At 44.4% G+C, this 18,477-nt stretch overlaps 1 protein-coding gene across 1 annotated transcript; it reads left to right on the plus strand.

Moving 5' to 3' along the window:
* The first annotated feature begins 3,900 nt into the window (after positions 1–3,900).
* Positions 3,901–6,674, plus strand: LOC130298354 (uncharacterized). The gene is made up of 2 exons (XM_056551285.1): positions 3,901–4,029; positions 5,953–6,674. Exons 1-2 carry the CDS (start codon positions 4,022–4,024, stop codon positions 6,551–6,553), a joined length of 609 nt encoding a protein of 202 aa, XP_056407260.1. The 5' UTR covers positions 3,901–4,021; the 3' UTR covers positions 6,554–6,674.
* Positions 6,675–18,477: the final 11,803 nt, after the last annotated feature.

The following is an 18,477-nucleotide window of genomic DNA, read 5'->3' on the forward strand; positions in this document are numbered from 1 at the left end:
TAGCTAAAGACCATTATCTGTCCCAAATGGTGCAGTTCCTGACCAGAGGGGGCGCCCTACTAGACTTAATATTTACCAACGTACTGAAACTGACAGAGTAATTAATGTGCAAGTAGATGGACACCGAGGAAATAGTGATCATAATTTAATACATTATAACTTGTTCTTCAATAAGGGAATCTCTCGAGGGGCCACAAAAACAATGAACTTTCGAAAGCAAAGTTCGATCAACTCAGAGAAGCCCATACCAATATAAAATGGGATAATGTCCTCAAAAATAACAATACTGACACTAAATGGGAGACTTTTAAAAATATCTTAAATTTTCACTGTAAGATGTATATACTTTATAGGAATAAAAGGGTCAGAAATAAAAGAAAACCAATATGGATGAATAAAAATGTTAAGGGGGCAATAAATGACAAAAATAAAGCATTTCAGTTACTAAAACAGGACAGCAGTGAAGAAGCATTAAAAAGCTATAGAGAAAAATGTGAAATATGTAAAAAACAGATAAAAGCCGCAAAAATAGAGACAGAAAGACTCATTGCCAAAGAGAGTATAACTAACCCCAAAATGTTCTTTAATTATATAAATAGCAAAAAGGTCAAAAATGAAAGTGTTGGCCTTTTAAAAAAATGATGAGGAAGAAATTATAAACGGGGATCAGGAAAAAGCAAATATACTAAACAAATTCTTCTCCACTGTATTCACTGAGGAAAATGAAATGCCAGGTGAAATACAGTGTGATAAGGTAAACTCCCCAGTACAGGTCACCTGTCTAACCCAGGAAGAAGTACAGTGCCACCTACAAAAAATCAAAATAGACAAATCACCAGGTCCAGATGGCATTCACCCCCATGTTCTAAAGGAATTAAGTAATGTAATAGACAGACCCCTATTTTTAATATTCAGGTACTCTATAGTGACAGGGACTCTTCCCCAGGACTGGCGCATGGCAAATGTGGTGCCAATATTTAAGAACGGGTCAAAAAGTGACCCCGGGAATTATAGACCTGTTAGTTTAACCTCGGTTATATGTAAATTGTTTGAGGGTTTCCTAAGAGATGCTATTTTGGAATATCTTGATAAAAATAAATGTATGACCCTGTATCAGCATGGATTTATGAGGGATTGATCCTGTCAAACTAACCTGATCAGCTTTTATGAGGAGGTGAGCACAAGACTGGACCAGGGGCAATCGCTGGATGTCGTATATCTGGATTTTTCCAAAGCATTTGATACGGTTCCACATAAAAGGTTGGTGCATAAAATGAGAAGGTTTGGGCTGGGGGAGAATGTGCGCAAGTGGGTAAGTAACTGGCTCAATGATAGGAAACAGAGGGTGTTTATTAATGGTACTTATTCTGATTGGGTGACTGTTACTAGTGGGGTACCACAGGGGTCCGTCTTGGGTCCTGTCCTATTTAATATATTCATGAATGACCTTGCAGAGGGGTTGAATAGTAAAGTAGCAATCTTTGCAGATGACACCAAACTCTGTAAAGTGGTAAACACTATAGAGGACAGTGCACTGTTACAAATGGATCTGGATAGGTTGGAGGTTTGGGCTGGGAAGTGGCAGATGAGGTTCAACACTGATAAATGTAAGGTAATGCAAAAATCCGAGCTGGGATTATGTATTAAATGGAAGAACACTTAGGACGACTGACATGGAAAAGGACTTAGGAGCCTTAGGTAACAGTAAACTTAGCTGTAGTGACCAGTGTCGGGCAGCTGCTGCCAAGGCTAATAAAATCATGGGGTACATCAATAGGGGCATAGATGCCGACGACAAGGAAATAATGCTACCGCTGTACAAATCACTAGTCAGTCCTCACATAGAGTACTGTGTACAGTACTGAGCACCAGTGTACAAGAAAGATATAGTGGAGCTGGAGAGGGTTCAAATCCCACTAAGGACAACAATAAATAAAGACTTATTATTATTATTATTATTATAATAACGTCAGCAGAGAGCACTGTGCTCGTGATGTCATCAGAGAGCATTCCAAAAAGAAAATAATTTCCTCTGTAGTATTCAGCAGCTAATAAGTACAGGAAAGATTACGATTTTTTAATAGAAGTAATTTACAAATCTGTTTAACTTTCCGGAGCCAGTTGATTTAAAAGAAAAAAAAGGTTTTCACCGGAGTACCCCTTTAACCCCTTCATGACCCAGCCCATTTTCACCTTCAGGTCCTGGGCATTTTTTGAAAATCTGACCACTGTCACTTTAAACATTAATAACTCTGGAATGCTTTTACTTATCATTCTGATTCCGAGAACTGCTGTAACAATCAGCCACCCCTGTGCAAATCGCCTCAATTGTATATGGTGCACTCTCCCTTCTGAGCCTTGTTGTGCGCCCCCAGAGCACTTTGCGCCCACATATGGGGTATCTCCATACTCGGTAGAAATTGCATTACAAATTTAGAGGATCTTTTTTCCCCTTTTACCTCTTGTGAAAATGAAAAGTATAGGGCAACACCAGCATGTCAGAGTAAAAAAATTATTTTTTTACACTAACATGCTGGTGTAGACCCCAACTTCACCTTTTCATAAGGGGTTAAAGAAGAAAAAGCCCCCCAAAATTTGTAAGGCAATTTCTCCCGAGTACGGCAATACCCCATATGTGTCCCAAAACTGTTGCCCTGAAATACGACAGGGCTCCAAAGTGAGAGAGCGCCATGCGCATTTGAGGCCTGAATTAGGGATTTGCATAGGGGTGGACATAGGGGTATTCTATGCCAATGATTCCCAAACAGGGTGCCTCCAGCTGTTGCAAAACTCCCAGCATGCCTGGACAGTCAATGGCTGTCCGGCAATACTGGGAGTTATTATTTTGCAACAGCTGGAGGCTCCGTTTTGGAAACAGTAGCGTACCAGACGTTTTTCATTTTTTTGGGGGCTGTGTAGGGATAATGTGTATATGTAGTGTTTTTTACTTTTTATTTTAGGTTAGTGTTAGTGTAGTGTAGTGTAGTGTTTTTAGGGTACAGTCACATGGGCAGAGGTTCACAGCAAGTTTGCCGCTGGGAGTTTGAGCTGCAGCGCAAATTTTGCGCCATCTCAAACTTGCAGCACTCACTGTAAACCTCCGCCCATGTGAGTGTACCCTGTACATTCACATTGGGGGGAGGGGGCAAACATCCAGCTGTTGCAAACTCCGAGCATGCCCTTTGGCTGTCCGTGCATGCTGGGAGTTGTAGTTTTGCAACAGCTGGAGGCACACTGGTTTGGAAACACTAAGTTAAGTAATAAACTTTCAAGTGTTTTGCAACCAAACTTAGCGTTTCCAAACCAGTGTGCCTCCAGCTGTTGCAAAACTACAACTCCCAGCATGCATGGTCTGTCAGTGCATGCTGGGAGTTATAGTTTTGCAACAATTGAAACAGCTGGAGGCACTGAGGTAGGAAACGGACAATGTTTCCCAACTAGTGTGCCTCCAGTTGTTGCAAAACTACAACTCCCAGCATGCCCAGACTGCCCAAGCATGCTGGAAGTTGTAGTTCGGCAATATCTGAAGGATCAGATGTTGCCGAACTACAACTTCCAGCATGCTTGGGCAGTCTGGGCATGCTGGGAGTTGTAGTTTTGCAATATCTGGAGGTCCACAGTTTGGAGACCACTGTATAATGGTCTCCAATCTATGCTCTTCCAGATGTTAGAGAACTACAACTCCCAGCATGCCTGGACAGACTGAGCATGCTGGGAGTTGTAGTTTTGCAACATCTGGAACAGCACAGATTGGAGACCATTATACAGTGGTCTCCAAACTGTGGACCTCCAGATGTTACAAAACTACAACTCCCAGCATGCCCAGAAAGCCAAAGGCTGTCTGGGCATGCTGGGAGTTGCCGTTTTGAAACTCCCAGAGGCAGCAGTGAGATCGCTTTACGGCGATCTCACTGCTGCCAATGAAGATGCCGCACTGCTGCCGGAAACTCACCTCCGGGACGCAGCGCCGCCGGGACCGCCTGGAGGACGTCGCTCGCAACGGGACCACTCGGGACACCGCATGGTCGGGTAAGTGATGCCGGGGGATGGGTAAGGGACACTTAGCAGAGCGGTGTGTGTCCCGATCCCCGTGATCGGGACTTACACACCGCGCTGCTAAATATTCTGATAGCGAAACGCTGCTATTAGCTAGTCAGAGTTGACCAGCTGATAGCAGCGATCGCTGGGGGGGGGGGGGTGGGGGATGAAACCCCCCGTGGTCGCATGGTAAGATGGCTGGCTATCAGTGATAGCCACCATCTTACCGGGCACTGCGGGATGCCGCGAGTAGCGGCAAAAATGTTCATGACGTACCTGTATGTCATGGGTCGGGAACACCTTGCCACCCATGACGTACAGGTATGTCATAGGTCGGGAAGGGGTTAATGGTATAGAGAACTGTGTCTAGTGCATTAACTCTGATTTTTTGCCCATTGAAACCAGTAGGCCCATTGTGGTCTATGGGGAAAGCTGCTGAGTTGCCCATAGCAACCAATCAGATCGCTTCTTTCATTTTTGAAAAAGTCTCTGAAAAATGAAGGAAGTAATCTGATTGGTTGCTATGGGCAACTCAGAAACTTTTCCAGGAAAATATGCTGAGTTGCCCATAGCAACCAATCAGATCGCTTCTTTCATTTTTGAAAAAGTCTCTGAAAAATGAAGGAAGTAATCTGATTGGTTGCTATGGGCAACTCAGAAACTTTTCCAGGAAAATATGCTGAGTTGCCCATAGCAACCAATCAGATCGCTTCTTTCATTTTGCAAAGGCATTGTGAAAAATGAAAGAAGCAATCTGATTGGTTGCTATGGGCAACTGCACAACTCTTCCTCTACACTGGTCTTGATGAATCTCCCCCATAGAGGGAGATTTATCAAAACCTGCCCAGAGGAAAAGTTTCTGAGTTGCCCATAGCAACCAATCAGATCGCTTCTTTCATTTTTGAAAAAGCCTCTGAAAAATGAAGGATATTTTTGAGATTTTGGAAGCTGGGATACTCACTACACCCATGCATATCTAGATAATTAAGTATGGGAGGAACTTAAAAAATGTTTAAAATCACATGGAGATTTGACTTTACTTCATTATGGTCGAATAAAGCACTTAAAGAATTCCTTAAAATTAAAGATTCACTCTTTTGGATGAAAAGGGGCTTATTTATGTAAATCAATTATACGCTTTAGGTCAAATAAAGTCGTTTGAAGAGATAGCCCATAAGTGTGTGGGGGGAAGACAATCAGAAACATTGTTTTTTACAAATAAGTAACACAGATCATAAAGCAATAAAAGGAGAGATTGGAGATTTCAGGGATTCTATATATAAAAAAAAGTTTAATTAGACTATTTCCTTATGCAAAGTTGCTGTCTGGGCATGCTGGGAGTTGTGGTTCTGCAGCGGTTGGGGGTTCACAGCTTGAAGACCACTGCTATAGAGGATGCAAATGTATCTGAGCCCTGGAACTCAAATAATGTGAAATATGAGATGATCAAAATGGAGCCCCTGCACTAATTACTTGGGTTCTGAGGTCTGTAAGGTCCATAGTAAAAACATCAGGTTCTGTCTATAGCAGATACTAAATCATGGCAGCTCAAAGAAACAAGCAGTCATTCTGACATGTCACATGTGATGTCATAGACAGCTGGAGGCCTGACATCCCACTGACAGCCGCCCGAGCCTTCAGTCTGTTCCAGTGCGATTAGTGAGAATAGTGAGATTAGCGTCTTCTTTTTCTACTTGTCTGAAATGGAGCTAAAAGGACTGGGGTTCGTCCCCCTCCTGTTGGCGTTTTGGTGTGCGGCCTGGCTTGCCACCAGCTACATCATGACGGTCGTCCTCGGCCATGCAGCCTCGCCACTGATGAGCATCAGGTAAGATAAACAAGCAAATGATTCTTATTTCATGGGTTGGGAGTGAGGAAATATCCATAATAACATTGGTTTCTTTTCCTTCACAGTGACGTGGGAAATGTCTTTCCCGAAAGCATATTATTCAGAATTGGATTCATAGGGACGTCCATTGGCACTTTGGTACTAACCTTTCTTATTTATAAGTATATGGTTATGCATACTGAAGAGTTCAGGGGTCATCAGGTCCTGATCCAGAGGATCCTGCTGGCCATTGTGTGGGCCTCCTGTTTTTCCACAGCTGTTATGCATGTATTGTCCCCCGAAGAATATCCCAGGATACACTTTGTCAGCACGATAATTTCCATTACATGTGAAGCCTTATACTACCTTGGGCAGTCCATCCAGATGTATAAATTACCAGGAGCAAAAAAAGTCATCCACCATAGTAGATGCACCTGCTGTGGCCTGACTTTTGTCTGTGTAGTTTTCTATTTTGGATATGAAACATTAAAGGAATTATTCCATAATGATGAAGACTGGGACGAGATCCGTGAAATCCCCATCATAATCATCGAGTGGGTGATGCTTCTACTGATCCTGATAAACATCGTGACCTATTATTCCACCATGCAGAGGTTATTGTTGACCGTCTCCAGAAACAGCTGCACACTCTCTCTTAGAGTAAAAATTGATGACTTCGGGGTGTAGACCACCACGGGGGCCATCAAGTGGACTTCTGGGAGAGATACTGCACAGGACACGGAAAACATCTAAAGAAGAATAACTGGGGGACTACATATGGTGCCAGTAATCATGACACAATAATATGAGCTGGTGATATTACCTATACAAAAAAAAATAAAAAAAAATGTAAAAAAAATATTGGTGTGTGAAGTGTAATACCTAGTTAGAAAAACAGAATCAAATTCATCATTATAACCCCCCTCTGCATTACCCTGTTTATTATTTTTCAAGCAAGCACTTTGTTCTAATTCGTCCACTCTCTGGCGTGCTCCTTGTATAAGGGGTTTGGGATACCCTTTTTGTTTAAAACCATCCTCCAGGTTCTCTAGTTGTTGTAGGTATTTTTGGGTGGAAGAACAATTCCTTCGGATTCTTTTCATTTGACCGAATGGAATGTTCTTCTTCCATTATTTAAGATGGCAACTGTTAAAGTCGAGGTATCTGTTTGCATCCACCTCCTTAAAATAGTTGGCAGTATGCGAACAGCCATCCTGAATATAGATATTTAAATCCAGGAACTCACATTTTTTGGGGGGACTGATGCAGCGCTGCCTTTGGATATCTCTGGCTCTGCCATAGCGCTTTTTTTGAGGGGGCGTGTCGGCTGCCCTTTCGTCTGGTGGTCAACACTAGTGTTGCTCGCAAATATTCGCAATGCGCGAATTCGCGAATATTCACCAATATAGCACTATATATTCGAAATTATGAATATTGTTTTTTCCCCCACAATACACATCACAGTGATCATCCCTCTCTGCTTCCAGCTTGCGTGGTGTAAAGAAGGCTCTAATACTGCTGTGTTACCTGGCGTACAAATTTTCGCATATGGGAAAATTTGCATATGCAAATTTTCCCATATGCAAATTTTTCACATATGGTAACTTTCGCCCATGCAAATTTTTGTTTATGCGAAAATATATCGCAAATTCGAATATGGCCTATGCCGCTCAACACTAATAATGACCCAACATAAAATGTACTATATACTTGTCCCCACAAATGAATTTATACTATAAACTGACCCCCATATATATGAATGTATACTATATACTGACCCCCATATATATGAATGTATACTATATACTGACCCCCATATATATGAATGTATACTATATACTGACCCCCATATATATGAATGTATACTATATACTGACCCCCATATATATGAATGTATACTATATACTGACCCCCATATATATGAATGTATACTATATACTGACCCCATATTTGAATGTATACTATATACTGACCCCCATATATATGAATGTATACTATATACTGACCACATATATATGAATGTATACTATATACTGACCCCCATATATATGAATGTATACTACATACTGCCCCCCATATATGAATGTATACTATATACTGACCCCATATATATATATTAATGTATACTATATACTGACCACACATGAATGTATACTATATACTGACCCCCATATATATGAATGTATACTATATACTGACCCCCATATATATTAACGTATACTATATACTGACCACACATGAATGTATACTATATACTGACCCCCATATATATGAATGTATACTATATACTGACCCCCATATATATGAATGTATACTACATACTGACCCCTATATATATGAATGTATACTATATACTGACCCCCATATATATTAACGTATACTATATACTGACCACACATGAATGTATACTATATACTGACCCCCATATATATGAATGTATACTATATACTGACCCCCATATATATGAATGTATACTATATACTGACCCCCATATATATGAATGTATACTATATACTGACCCCATATATATGAATGTATACTATATACTGACCCCCATATATATGAATGTATACTACATACTGACCCCTATATATATGAATGTATACTATATACTGACCCCCATATATATGAATGTATACTATATACTGACCCCCATATATATGAATGTATACTATATACTGACCCCCATATATATGAATGTATACTATATACTGACCACACTTGTGGCACTTGTAGTCCGCTGCAGGCATCCTCCATTGTATGCATTTTTATGCTGGGGATCGCCCCTAGCAACGGACTACAAGGGCAGGATCTGCTCCCCCAGTAAAAATGCACAACCGCATTTGGGGTTGAGCACCTCCAGCCATTTGAGACCACGTTTTTTGTTGTTTGTTTAAATTTTATATTTGGAGGTGTGTAAACTCCAACATTAATGCTCCTTGAATATCTACAAGGCAGCATTAAGGTAGCACCTGTGAGGCCAGGCACCCATATTAGCCAACTCAGGTGGGGCTTGCAGCTTGCCTCCCTCCTCCCATTGCATGTGTGCTCAGTCACGCTGGAGGGTATCTGGGAGGAAGTTGTGAGTCAACCGAATGCTGCCGTAATTGCCCACTGGCCCCTGTTTTGCTTATCAAGCACAGGTAGGATTAGCGTTAGGTCTCGCACCAATTTGAGAAACCTTGGCATTGGTGTGCGGGCTCTGGTGTGTCCTTCATATAAGGATACACTGGCGAATGTCTCAATTTTAACATCAGTGTTGAGGGATAGCCAATGTATTGTTTACATCTACCACAGTAGTGCACCCATATTCCTGTATTGTATCCCATATATCTATGAATGTATGTATATATCAGTGTTTCCCAACCTTTTTCGGGTCGGGGCACACCTTGGGAAAAAAATTTCCACGGGGCACCGCTACCGAGGTTGACGAGCAAGGAAAAAAAAAAAAAAAAAGGATAAAACGGTAAAAAACGCAATGCACTATATCTATTTATCAGTGAGTATGTAGTTTAAAGTGCTGCTTTATACAGCAACTCACCAATGACGTCTTCTCTAATTTGCATCGTTGCCTTCTCTTCTCCATCTGGTCTGGGCCATCATCACGATTTCTTCCACCCACAATTCTTCACCGTTAAACCTGCAAAACAAACCTATTAGGCGCCAAACTTTTTTTTCTTTCTTTTTTTTACATGGGTGACAGAGGGGTGTAGAAGAGTGGACATGGGTGACAGATGGGTGGACATGGGTGACAGAGGGGTGTAGAGCGGTGGACATGGGTGACAGAGGGGTGTAGAGGGGTGGACATGGGTGACAGAGGGGTTTAGAGGGGTGTAGAGGAGTGTACAGAGGGGTGTAGAGAGGGGTGTAGAGAAGCGTACATGGGTGACAGTGGTGTAGAGGAGCGTACATGGGTGACAGGTGTGTAGAGGAGCATACATGGGTGACAGGGGTGTAGAGGAGCATACATGGGTGACAGGGGTGTAGAGGAGCATACATGGGTGACAGGGGTGTAGAGGAGCATACATGGGTGACAGGAGTGTAGAGGAGCATACATGGGTGAAAGGAGTGTAGAGGAGCATACATGGGTGACAGGGGTGTAGAGGAGCATACATGGGTGACAGGGGTGTAGAGGAGCATACATGGGTGACAGGGGTGTAGAGGAGAGTACAGAGGGGTTTAGAGGAGTGTACATGAGTGACAGATGGGTGTACATGGGTGACAGAGGGGTGTAGAGGAGTGTACATGGGTGACAGATGGGTGTACATGGGTGACAGAGGGGTGTAGAGGAGTGTACATGGGTGACAGATGGGTGTACATGGGTGACAGAGGGGTGTAGAGGAGTGTACATGGGTGACAGAGGGGTATAGAGGAGTGTACATGAGTGACAGAGGGGTATAGAGGAGTGTACATGGGTGACAGATGGGTGCACATGGGTGACAGAGGGGTGTAGAGGAGTGTACATGGGTGACAGATGGGTGTACATGGGTGACAGATGGGTGTAGAGGAGTGTACATGGGTGACAGATGGGTGTACATGGGTGACAGAAGGGTGTAGAGGAGTGTACATGGGTGAAAGAGGGGTGTAGAGGAGTGTACATGGGTGACAGATGGGTGTACATGGATGACAGAGGGGTGTAGAGGAGTGTACATGAGTGACAGAGGGGTATAGAGGAGTGTACATGGGTGACAGAGGGGTGCAGAAGAGTGTACATGGGTGACAGGGGTGTAGAGGAGTGTACATGGGTGAGAGGGGTGTAGAGGAGCATACATTGGTGAAAGGGGTGTAGAGGAATGTACAAAGGGGTGTATAGGAGCGTACATGGGTGACAGGGGTGTAGAGGAGTGTACATGGGTGACAGAGGGGTAGAGAGGAGTGTATATGAGTGACAGAGGGGTGTTGAGGAGTGTACATGGGTGATAGATGGGTGTAGAGGAGTGTACATGGGTGACAGAGGGGTGTAGAGGAGTGTACATGGGTGATAGTTGGGTGTAGAGGAGTGTACATGGGTGACAGAGGGGTAGAGAGGAGTGCATATGGGTGACAGAGGGGTGTAGAGGAGTGAACATGGGTGATAGATGGGTGTAGAGGAGTGTACATGGGTGATAGATGGGTGTAGAGGAGTGTACATGGGTGACAGAGGGGTAGAGAGGAGTGTACATGGGTGACAGAGGGGTGTAGAGGAGTGTACATGGGTGACAGAGGGGTGTAGAGGAGTGTACATGGGTGACAGAGGGGTGTAGAGGAGTGTGCACCCAAAAGCACAAACTCACACCGCACACGCGTGTGTGTTTATATACCTATATATATATATATATATATATATATATATATATAAATGTCGAAAAAAATGCAGCACTACTTTACCACAGTAGGTGGGTGCCAGCTCCTCAGGCTCGATCACAGCCAATTGATAACTTCAAAAATGGTGCGGCACTCCAAATATCCAAAAAATAACTATTTATTCCACATGTCAAACAGTGCGACGTTTCAGCCCCTCTTGCTTGCATGCACACATACATAAACAGACCTACACTCATATAAATATCAATACAAACAAAATGAAAAACTTTATTAAAACTTTTTTGGGGATTGGAAGCTTTTTTTTTTAGATTGGAGGCTCCATTATACATACACTGTACAGCAATCATACCTCCATTATACATACACTGTACAGCAATCATACATCCATTATACATACACTGTACAGCAATCATACCTCCATTATACATACACTGTACAGCAATCATACCTCCATTATACATACACTGTACAGCAATCATACCTCCATTATACATACACTGTACAGCAATCATACATTCAGTATACATACACTGTACAGCAATCATACCTCCATTATACATACACTGTACAGCAATCATACATCCATTATACATACACTGTACAGCAATCATACATCCATTATACATACACTGTACAGCAATCATACATTCAGTATACATACACTGTACAGCAATCATACCTCCATTATACATACACTGTACAGCAATCATACATTCAGTATACATACACTGTACAGCAATCATACATCCATTATACATACACTGTACAGCAATTATACATCCATTATACATACACTGTACAGCAAGCATACATTCAGTATACATACACTGTACAGCAATCATACATCCATTATACATACACTGTACAGCAAGCATATCTCCATTATACATACACTGTACAGCAATCATACATTCATTATACATACACTGTACAGCAATCATACCTCCATTATACATACACTGTACAGCAATCATACATTCATTATACATACACTGTACAGCAATCATACATCCATTATACATACACTGTACAGCAATCATACCTCCATTATACATACACTGTACAGCAATCATACATTCATTATACATACACTGTACAGCAATCATACCTCCATTATACATACACTGTACAGCAATCATACCTCCTTTATTCATACACTGTACAGCAATCATACATTCATTATACATACACTGTACAGCAATCATACCTCCATTATACATACACTGTACAGCAATCATACATCCATTATACATACACTGTACAGCAATCATACATCCATTATACATACACTGTACAGCAATCATACATCCATTATACATACACTGTACAGCAATCATACATCCATTATACATACACTGTACAGCAATCATACATTCAGTATACATACACTGTACAGCAATCATACCTCCATTATACATACACTGTACAGCAATCATACATTCAGTATACATACACTGTACAGCAATCATACATCCATTATACATACACTGTACAGCAATTATACATCCATTATACATACACTGTACAGCAAGCATACATTCAGTATACATACACTGTACAGCAATCATACATCCATTATACATACACTGTACAGCAAGCATATCTCCATTATACATACACTGTACAGCAATCATACATTCATTATACATACACTGTACAGCAATCATACCTCCATTATACATACACTGTACAGCAATCATACATTCATTATACATACACTGTACAGCAATCATACATCCATTATACATACACTGTACAGCAATCATACCTCCATTATACATACACTGTACAGCAATCATACATTCATTATACATACACTGTACAGCAATCATACCTCCATTATACATACACTGTACAGCAATCATACCTCCTTTATTCATACACTGTACAGCAATCATACATTCATTATACATACACTGTACAGCAATCATACCTCCATTATACATACACTGTACAGCAATCATACATCCATTATACATACACTGTACAGCAATCATACATCCATTATACATACACTGTACAGCAATCATACCTCCATTATACATACATTGTACAGCAATCATACATTCATTATACATACACTGTACAGCAATCATACATCCATTATACATACACTGTACAGCAAGCATACCTCCATTATACATACACTGTACAGCAATCATACATTCAGTATACATACACTGTACAGCAATCATACATTCATTATACATACACTGTACAGCAATCATACATCCATTATACATACACTGTACAGCAATCATACATTCATTATACATACACTGTACAGCAATCATACATCCATTATACATACACTGTACAGCAAGCATACCTCCATTATACATACACTGTACAGCAATCATACATTCATTACACATACACTGTACAGCAATCATACATCCATTATACATACACTGTACAGCAAGCATACATTCATTATACATACACTGTGACTGTACAGCAATCATATATCCATTATACATACACTTGACTGGATGGGATTTTAGATACATCCCTTCCTCTCTAACCCACTCTTAACCACGTAACAACCCCTTCTCCCAATAGAAAAGACACTGACACCTGCTGTGGGAAAATTGGGCCGTGTGGCCCATTTATTTAACAAACCAATAAATAACATTTGAATATTTACATATAAACATAACCAAACTGGAGGGCACTCCCCTCCCCCAACCGGATTTGTGCAACACGCTTCTTACCCCTGGCCGCAAGCCCCTGGCCGCGAGCCCCTGGCCCAGGGGCACCCCGGTAACCTTCCGCACAATCCCTTGAACTCCTGAGGCCCAGAACCACCACCAGGAGGCCCAATTGAACCATCTCAAACATTTATCTTTCAAACTACTAACTCCCCCGGGACCCTTTCACATGCCTCCCCCTTATCAGAATCCCACCCACCAAGCGTTTAAAAAAAGGGCGGGCGGGCGGGATCTTCTTCTCGCTTCTACACGCCGACTGGTGAGTACCCTCCCCCCCTGGGGCACCCCCCTATATACACTCCTCCCCCTCCCCTCCAGATGACCTCTCTTTCACCCCACTCTCGAGCCACCTGCTACTGTCCCTTAAAGGAGCAGCAGCCATTTAACCCTTTAACCCCCATTCTCTTGAAATATACCTCTAACCCCATTAACCCTTACTAACATCTGTGAGGGCCACTAAAACCCCCGTCAAGACGCCACTACGCCAGGGGTTCCCCCGCTCCGTTTGCTCCCATGACTGGATGGGATTTTAGATACATCCCTTCCTCTCTAACCCACTCTTAACCACGTAACAACCCCTTCTCCCAATAGAAAAGACACTGACACCTGCTGTGGGAAAATTGGGCCATGTGGCCCATTTATTTAACAAACCAATAAATAACATTTGAATATTTACATATAAACATAACCAAACTGGAGGGCACTCCCCTCCCCCAACCGTATTTGTGCAACACGCTTCTTACCCCTGGCCGCGAGCCCCTGGACCAGAGGCACCCCGGTAACCTTCCGCACAATCCCTCGAACTCCTGAGGCCCAGAACCACCACCAGGAGGCCCAATTGAACCATCTCAAACATTTATCTTTCAAACTACTAACTCCCCCGGGACCCTTTCACATGCCACAGATGAAAGACAGTGACACCTCACTGACCTTCATCCCGCCACACACGCAACGCCAGCTCAATACCCCCTTGCAAGGCCAACGCCCACAAATCCATTCCAATGTCATTTAAATGAATACCATCAGGATCCAAGAATTCCCAAGGCTCCCCCTCCAGATCAGTGTGCCTCACCACTATCCCCCCATTCCTACGAACAAAACGACCCACCTCTTTGTTGAGCTTGACCCGAGCCTTATTCAAGCGATCCACCGACCTGGCGTGCCGCCACACCCGCCGAGCCACCATGTCAGACCAAACGAACAACAAACCTGGAAAGGTAGATTTTAGCCTCAGAATGTCAAGCTTAATGTCTCTAATTAACTCCCGTGACGATCGAAGGCCCAAATCATTGCCCCCAGCATGCACCACCAAGATGTCCGGGTGGCGGTCCAAAGAAGCGTTGAACTGTACCTCAGGGAGCACCCCGCACCACAGCATGCCACCAATTCCAATCCACCGCAACACCGCCAGGTCCCTCGAAAAACCCAGCTGCCTCCCGTCCCGTCTCACCGCAGCCCGGATCGCCCCCCTCCGAACATAGGAGTGACCAAAAATCCACACCAAGCACGGATCACGACCTGAAAAACACAAACAAGAAAACATAGCAAGCAAAATAACCCACGTAACATAATCATAACAGATGGGGACGAACATACAGACGAAAACGAGCAGACTCCCATCGCCCAATCCGCCGAATCACTTCCTCACCCATCCCCCACCGGGCCGCCTCAGTGGCGGCCCCTATTCTAAATGAATGAGAACTGTAATCCCCAGGATCTAGCCCCCGTGCCTTCAAACATCTACGGAAAACAGACACAAATTGAAAGCGCGAGAGAGATGACCCATCCCTATGCACTAAAAAAGATCCCATACCATCCGGCCTCACTGACAGAAACGCCCGCACGCATCGCACCGGGCACACCAAGGACCCTGGCAAATCACCTAGAACCACCCAACAACCCCGACCTCTCAGATCAGTTTTGGACCTGCGTAAAAAACAACTCACCCCCTCCGCCTGCAAAATCACATCCCCATACAACAAACCCCCAACCACCGATCTACTCTGAGCCACCAGTTCCGAAATTCGAAAGGCCCCAAAAAAGGCCAACACAAACGCCACCCGAAACAACAGCACCTCGTAAGCATCCGTGCATTCACACTCCACCCGTTCCACCAGGAAACCCAACAAATCAAAAGAAACCGGGCGACGCCTATCCGGCTGCGTACCCCCCCCTACGGTATCCCATAAGGGCGCGACGCACTAAAAAATGCTTAGTGGCATCCCCCAGGCCCCGCACCAAAAACCAAAACGCCAGAGCTGACATACGGCGTGACACACCCGAAACAGACACCCCCGACTCAAACTGCATCCCCACAAAATACAGCACCACAGTCACCCAGTCCTCAGTACCAGCACACACACCCACCCTCTCCAGTAACACCTCCCATTCACCCCAAACCTTCGAATACGCAGACCAAGTGCGAGCACTCAGTGACCTCTGAATCAACTGCGCCGCCGCTCCCAAACCACGCTCCACAGCCAATCGGGGCAAGGGATCCCGCACCGCTCCGCCTCCGGTGCCAGCACGCGAAACCTGTCCCACTGTGAACGAGAAAGAGAATCAGCGACAGAGTTGACAACACCTGGAACATGTACAGCAACAAACTGCGCATTCAACAACAATCCCCGCAGAACCAAATGACGAAGCAAGCGCAAAACCGGCGGAGAACTAGAAGTCTGATTATTAATCGCATGGACCACCCCCATATTGTCACAACGAAAACGGACCCTCCTATCCCTCAGCCGATCCCCCCAAATTTCCGTTGCCACCACAATAGGAAACAGCTCCAACACAACTAGATTAGCCACCAAACCCGCCGCACGCCAAGAATCCGGCCACCCCGCCGCACTCCACTCCCCCTGAAAAAATGCCCCATAACCTACCGAACCCGCTGCATCGGTAAACAATTCCAACTCAGCATCATCAACCACCTCCGCCATCCACATGGACCTGCCGTTGTAAACCGACAAAAAGGAATCCCACACTTCCAAGTCTGTACGCACCTCCCCAGACAACCTAACATAGTGATGCGGAACCGTCACCCCCGCCGTGGCCAAGGACAAACGTCTACAAAAAACCCTACCCATAGGTAAAATCCTACAGGCAAAATTCAATTTCCCCAACAACGACTGGACCTCCTTCAAAGGTGCCCTCTTACAACGCCGACACTGCTGCACACACTGCCTCAAATCCGCCAACTTATCCTCCGGCAAGCGACACTCCATACGATCCGAATCAATCACTATACCCAAAAACTTCACCACCGTGGACGGTCCCTCCGTCTTATCAGAAGCTAACGGGACCCCAAAACGCTGCGCTACCGCCTCCATAGTATGCAACAACACCGAACAAATCCGAGAGCCCCTGGGCCCCAAAAAAAGAAAGTCGTCAAGGTAATGCAGTACAGAGGACCAGCCGGCCTCCTGGCACACCACCCATTCCAAAAAACAACTAAAAGCCTCAAAATACGCACATGAAATCGAACAGCCCATTGGTAAACAACAATCAACATAATACTGACCCTCCCAACAAATTCCTAATAAATGAAAACTACCCGGATGGACCGGCAACAAACGGAACGCCGATTCCACATCCGTCTTGGCCAATAATGCCCCTTGTCCAAACTTCCGAGCCCACCGCACCGCTGCATCAAAAGAGGTATATGTCACCGCACACACACCCTCCTCAATCCCATCATTAACCGAAGCCCCAGCCGGGTAAGACAAATGATGTATCAATCTGAACTTGCCCGGCTCCTTTTTAGGAACCAGGCCTAGCGGTGAAACCACCAAATCCGCCAATTGCGGGTCCGGAAAAGGACCCGCCATCCTGCCCAACGCCACCTCACTTTGCAGCTTAGCCGTGACCACCTGAGGATGACCATAAGCCGAAACCAAATTGCGCCCCCCAACCCCCTGCGCAACTGCCGAACTGGGAATCACAAAACCCAAACTAAAACCCTCCTCCAACAAAACCGCCGCCGACCTATTTGGGTACTGTCTTAAAAACGGCCGCATCACGTTCACCCTCACTGGAGTCGCCCCGGGACGCTGAAGCCTCAGCTCCCTTTCCTTTCCCACGCTTAAAACATCGGGAGAAACTGTGAGCCCCCCCCACACCCCCAACATTCATGCTTAAATTTACAATCTGAGAGGAAGCGGCAATGCCCTTCATTATACTGCCAACAGCAGCCCCGACGCGAACCGGCCGACTGTCCGGCCGCTGAGAAACCGCCGGCCGCCCCCTGAAAGGGCTGAGACCCCCCACGAGGAGCGGCCATAAGTCGCATCCATAAACTTATGTCCTTATGATCCCACCTCAAGGAAGCCCGGACCGCCTTGCGCTGACGAAAATGCTCGTCATAACGCAGCCACGCCACTCCCCCATACACCCGGTATGCCTCACCAATAGAATCAAAATAACAAAAAAGCGCCGAACAATGTTCTGGTGCCTTCTCCCCAATAACACTCGCCAGGATAGAAAAGGCCTGCATCCAATTAGTAAACGTGCGAGGTATCAGCCGATACCGCCGTTTCTCCTCCTCCTCCTTCTTACTCTCCTCCGGCTTCTTCCTATCTAAATTAAATTTTTCCA

The sequence above is a fragment of the Hyla sarda genome (assembly GCF_029499605.1).
Source record: "Hyla sarda isolate aHylSar1 chromosome 2 unlocalized genomic scaffold, aHylSar1.hap1 SUPER_2_unloc_18, whole genome shotgun sequence".
Lineage (NCBI taxonomy): Eukaryota > Metazoa > Chordata > Amphibia > Anura > Hylidae > Hyla > Hyla sarda.